The sequence below is a fragment of the Octodon degus genome, unplaced genomic scaffold (genome assembly GCF_000260255.1).
Source record: "Octodon degus isolate 3935 unplaced genomic scaffold, OctDeg1.0 scaffold00007, whole genome shotgun sequence".
Taxonomy (NCBI): domain Eukaryota; kingdom Metazoa; phylum Chordata; class Mammalia; order Rodentia; family Octodontidae; genus Octodon; species Octodon degus.
The window spans coordinates 11046162-11052114 of NW_004524583.1; the positions used below are offsets into that span (position 1 = coordinate 11046162).

At 39.6% G+C, this 5953-nt stretch overlaps 1 protein-coding gene across 9 annotated transcripts in view; it reads right to left on the reverse strand.

The window, feature by feature from the left end:
• Positions 1-5953, reverse strand: part of Ttll5 (tubulin tyrosine ligase like 5) — a 316364-nt gene that overhangs the window by 145927 nt on the left and 164484 nt on the right. For 6 of the 9 annotated variants that reach the window (XM_023702383.1, XM_023702377.1, XM_023702375.1 and 3 more), the window contains 2 exons: positions 4205-4288; positions 3255-3653 (listed from right to left, as the gene is read on the reverse strand). In XM_023702383.1, the coding sequence (XP_023558151.1) occupies positions 3255-3653; positions 4205-4288 (483 nt within the window). Of the gene's footprint in view, positions 1-2895; positions 2937-3254; positions 3654-4204; positions 4289-5953 lie in introns of those variants that run through there. The other 3 variants (XM_023702403.1, XM_023702397.1, XM_023702408.1) reach the window with 2 other exon arrangements.

Consider the following 5953-nt stretch of genomic DNA (forward strand, 5'->3'; position numbering starts at 1 on the left):
AAAAAAAAAAAAAAAAAAAAAAAGATAGCATCAAGAGCCATGCCATGTGACTGACCTATATACTGAGGATTGTGTAAATGCATTCAGTGATTTTTTTCCAACAATGAGCTGCCTAATGGTGCATTTCTTTCTTTTTTTTTGGCTTTCAAATTTTTTCTTTTTATTTTTTTAATGGTGCATTTCCGAGATTGTGTCAGATTAGTTAAGTGATGCATGACTTTATGTAATAAGATACTATAGGGTTGGGACCCAAGACTAAAGTACAAAATTCAGTTATGTTTTATAAACACCTAAAATACATAGCCTGAAGGTAATTTCATATAATATTTTTAATATACTTACATTTGATTGTGACCCATCATGTGAGATCAGATATACATTTTCAAATTGTGGCATCATGTTGTTGCTATTTCAGATTTTAGGGCATTTCAGACTGGGAACACTTAGCCTGTACTTATTTGGAAAGTACTTCAAAACATTCCTAGGACTGTTTTATCTTTTTACTGAACTAAAACTTTTACCATTCTTTTTTTTTTTTTTGCAGAACCAGAGATTGAACTCAGGCCCTTGCACTTGCCAGACAAGTGCTTATTCTTCTGAGCCATCTCCCCAGCCCCACTTTGGCCATTCTGCAGTTACTCTTTTTATCTGTAAGAAAATTTTCAATCTTAATATCCATTTTAGTTATAGTTGTACCACCTTTCTTCTGGCTAGGATTTATCTGATTTTTTTTTGACCTTTTATTTTCAATATTCTTTGTCCTTTATCCTTAGGTATACTTCTAGTAAATAGCATATAGTTGTTTCTTTCAAAACTTCAAACAGTCTCCTATCAGGGTAAGCTCCACCCATACACCTTGATTCTCAGTAAGAATGACCCCCAGACTTAGGCCACAAACACATATACATGTATTCATATTAAACTATACTATTTACTATCTCTGATTCAAGCTTCATGTACAATATCCATTTCATTTAAAATCACGTACTGATTAACAAGTAAAGATTAGCAAGTTACAAAACATGGCTTAGCTATAACTTACCTTAATGTGTTTATTCTTCAAGTGTTTAAAAATCTGACTAATGTTAAGACAATACCCAAACTGATCTATAGACTTAATGCTATCCTCAAAATCTCATTTGATTATTTTTGCAGAAATTGATAAATAAATTCTACTGTTCATATAAAAATGCAAGAAACCCCAAACAGCATGAATAATCTAGACAAAGAAGGATGAAGTTGGAAGAATCACACAAGAAAGTTTCACAACATTTTACATTACTGTAATGTAATGTAATGTGGTCCTGGCAAGACAATATGACACTGGCATAAGGACAGACATAGAGATAAATGGGAATACAACTGAAATAACTGGTTAACTGATTTTCAACAAGAGTGCCAAGACAATCCAATGGGAAAACAATACCCTTTACAACAAATGGGCTGGGGCAAATGAACAGTCACATGCAAAAGGATGTACTTGGAGCCCACTACATCACAACATATATAAACTAAAAATAGACAAAGGCCAAAATGTAAGCACCTGACCTATAAAACTCTTATAAAAAACTTATAAGGGAAATCTTTGTGCCCTTTAGGTAGATAACATTTTTTCAGCTATGATACCAAAACCATAAGAAAAAAATATCTTTTAAAACTTCTATGATTTCAGAAAGTGAAAAGAAAACCAACAAACTGGGAGAAAATATTTTATTTTATTTTATTTTTTTCTTTTTGTGGCACCAGGGATTGAACTCAGGCCCTTGCATTTGTCAGGAAAGTGCTTATTCCACTGAGCCATCTCCCCGGCAAGAAAATATTTTAAAGTCATATATCAGACAAGGGTCTTGTATACAGAATATATAAAAAAACTACAACTCAACAAAAAGACAAAAATCTCAATTTAAAATGGGTAAACAATTTGAACAGGCATTTCTCCAAGAATATGTGCAAACAGTCAAAATGCCCGCAATCCCAGCACTTGGGAGGCTGAAGGAAGGAGGCTCGCCATGAGTTCAAGGTCAGCTTGGGCTACGTAGTGAGTTCAAGGCCAGCCTGAACTACGTATAGCAAGGCCCTGACTTAAAACACAAAGCGATAAACAAAAAGCAAAGACAAAAAGCACATGAAAAGATGCTCAACATCAAGAGCCACGAGGGAAATACAAATCCACGCCCACACAGACACTAACTCACATCCTCTAAGACAGATGAAATCAAGGAGATATTCATGTTAGCAAACATGTGGAGAGACTGTAACCCGCCTGTATTGCTGGTGATCAAACAGTATATTATTTAGCCATAAAATGAATGAAGTGTATCACATACTACAATATAAATGAAGCTTGGAAACTCAATGTAAAGTGAAAGAGGCAGGTCACAGAGAGACACCCATGGCATGACTCTACTATGAAATGTCCAGAATAGAGAGATCAGTAGAAACAGAAATTAGATCAGTGATAGCCAGGATCTAGTAGGGGGAAGAAACAGACAGTGACTGCTAATAGGTATGGGTTTCTCGTAGGAATGATGAAATTGTGGCACTGTTTGTATAACTCTGTAAATACATTAAAACCCAAAGTTGTATACCTTAAAGGGGCAAATTTGATTAACATGAATTGTATCTCAATAAAACTGTTACTAAAAAGGAGGAGTGCTGGAGATGACAGCTCAGTGGTAGAGGACTTGCCTAGCATGTGTAAGGCCTGGTTAGATCCCTAGTACTAACACCAAAGCAAGCAAAGCAAAGCAAAGCAAAGCAAAGCAAAGCAAAGCAAAGCAAAGCAAAGCAAAGCAAAGCAAAGCAAAGCAAAGCAAAGCAAAGCAAAACAAACAAACAAATGGATGGACTTTACTGATAATGTGATTTATTTCATATAAAATCAAGTACCCTGTTTTAAGATTTCTTTATTCAGGCCATTCTTGACATCACATGCACTGAAAAACAGAAAAGACTGATTTGTGTAACACCAGAATACCTATGTGAATCAGAAAGAATGCATATAGCTTCAGGATTATCTGTATGGGAAATCTGGCTACAGGCATCTACTGAACAGAAGCCTCGCCTTAACCCTGCATTGATGCCTCAATGAATGAGTGCTACGGGACAAAATGCAACACTTTCCTCCTGTCACCAAAGAACAATGCAGCATGTCCCTTTATCCCCAAAAGAAAAGGCAAACGGAAAGGGGCACTTTTCATTCACTGAGGCTGCAGAGGAGCAGCAGGCGGGCTGCCTTGCACCTTCTCACTCACCTGCCTTGGCTGAAGAGGGACGAGACAGTTTCTGGCTATAGATGTGTGCAGCGCTTTGGAAAGAGGAGAAGGGGCCAATGGTGTAACTGCCTGAGCGACAGCGTGGCAGGCCAGCGGGGCCTGGTACCGTCTGTGTCCCAGGATGCATGGAAGAGGCAGCATGACCAGGGATAGGGCTCAGGACAACTGCTGGCTGGTGAGGCATGCTGGGAACAGTTGGAGGAACCTGAGACAAGGAAGAATGGTGGCCAAGCCCTGGCGAGAGGGCAGAGGTCGTGACAGATGACAAATGGGTGTTGGGGATTTTCTGCGGAAGAGGAGCAGCAGGAGCAGAGAAAGAAGCAGAGGAACAATTGGTATAGACTAATTTAGCTTCTTTTTCTGCTGAGGTGGTAAGTCCTATTAAAACAAGAACAAAACAAAACAAAGCAAAAACATCACTTTAGGAAATATGGACATATAATCTCTAAAACATAAACACTTTTAAAAACATCAAGATAACCTTATCATGACACAGAAATCATGAAAACTACAATCTTTAGTAATTATTCACTATGAACTTAATTCATTTTTCCTATTGGAGACAACCTACCCACAAAAGTTTATTTTTAGTTTTCTAAGAGATGGAGTTAGGGCAACCTCCACAAAGCCACGTGATGTTTTACCAATGTTATAGGACAGCAGGACCTGTTTCTGTTAGCAACAGCTAAGCTGTCACTCTGCTTTTCACCCAAGAAAAAGAGTAATTTCTCAAGAGAATGGAAGAATGCTTTGGAAGGTAACAAGCAGTCAAGAGGAAGTTCTCAGGGAAAAGGAAGCACAAAGAAAAAGAAGCTCTTTAGGGAACTGTTCCATGCTCTGCAAACATTACCACTGGATGACTAGTGTTTTCTTTTAAGATTTATTAGAGAGTAGCAAATCTAAGTAAACCTAAGTTTGGAATCACTCACGAGATAATTTATCAGAGTGAATTTCTGTTGCCTGTTGCTGTTTGTGTTGCTTTATTTTTGATTCTTGCATCGTCTGAGGGTGATCTGAAATAAGAAAGAAAAAACACTGAGAGTAGGCTCTTTCCTAATCAAAATTATAATTTTGGGCTTCCAAACATAACACAGATACTGATCAGCACTAGCAAGCACCGCACATCTCCCCACTTCTCCCTGGTGGTCACGCTAGTCTGCTGAGTGGGCAACCCAGTGAAAGGGAGGGAAAACAAGACCCAAGATGGACATACGATCCATCTTGGGTAAAGTGGTGCACACTGGGAACCCCACACTCTGGGAAGCTGAAGCAGGAGGGTCACAAGCTTAAGCCTATTCTGAGCAACTTGGCAACTAAGACCCTGTCCCAGAACAAAAAAGGCTGGGAATGTAGCTTCAAGTGAAGGCTCTAGGCTCAACCCCCAATGCTGCAAAAAAGATCAAGATATGGTACGTATTGGCACCAATTCCTCATGATGAATGTATTTATTATGCATCACAAAAATACACTAATAAAAAAAGAGACAAGGGGCTGGGCAGATAGCTCAGTAGCCTAAGTACCTGCCTGGCAAGCATAAAGACCGGCCATGGTGGTGCACACCTGTAATCCTAGAGCTGGGAGGCTGAGAGAGGGATCACTGAGTCTAAGCTGCATAGTGAGACCCAGTACCAAATAAATAAATAAAATTCTTAAAAAGGAGGAACATAGGTTCCCAGCTACTCCAAACTCACATGCCAACTAACTGAGCTACAGAAGGATACTTAAACTGAGTGCACTACACTCATGCACTACAACTAAGCTAGGACATGTCTGTAAAAGTTATAAAGGCAGTCAGACACTTCTGCCACAAGTTTAAACTTTTTTTTTTGAGATACTGGGGACTGAGCTCAAGAATGAGCTTGCCAGGTAAGTGCTTCTTCCACGGAGTTCTCTCTCTGGCCCCTGCCAGGAGTTTAGACTGACAGGTGTAGGAGATCGTGTCAGCTAATGGTGCCCACAGAGCCACGCAGTCGTAATATGTACTGAGCACAGCGGACAAGAAAAGCTAAGCCCTGAGTCATGGGCATAACGCCTGAGAAGTGCAGTGGCTCTGCACCTTGGAGTACATGCCTCATGTGTACTTGAGCTGGAAGTCAACATCAAACCACTCTAATACAGTCCCACACTAATAAATTAACTTTTTCTCTACTATGGACTTTTCTAACAGAGCAGCCAAAAGTAATCATAAACTTAGGGAAATACTCCAAATCCATGTCAAGGAGGTCCATACAAAAACAGGTCATTTTACATATAATCTTTTAGAGGCAAAGAACATGGACATGTGAATTCTGCCTGGTCCATCACCACCAGTCACAGTCACCACACCTGTATGAGTCCAAATGCTACACTATCAAGTGCTGTTTCTCAGAGGCATTCCTACTACATCAGAGGTATTCTAGGTATGCAGAGGTATATAACTTCGTAATATAGAGGCAGTCATTAACACAGACCCTAGAATTTCAAATGACCCATCTGTACAAACAGGTGCTGCAGTTCATGCTGTTAGTATGCCCCGGCTAGAAGTCACTATGGGAGCCCGTGCGGGCCCCAACTCCCAAAGGCAGCACACCTTTCTCTGTCCTAACTTCCCTGTAAAATTCCTCAGCCTGTCTTCCCCACAGTTACCGGAGCTTCGCAGAGCTTCCACCAACCATGCAATTACTATTTTTAAAAAAAAA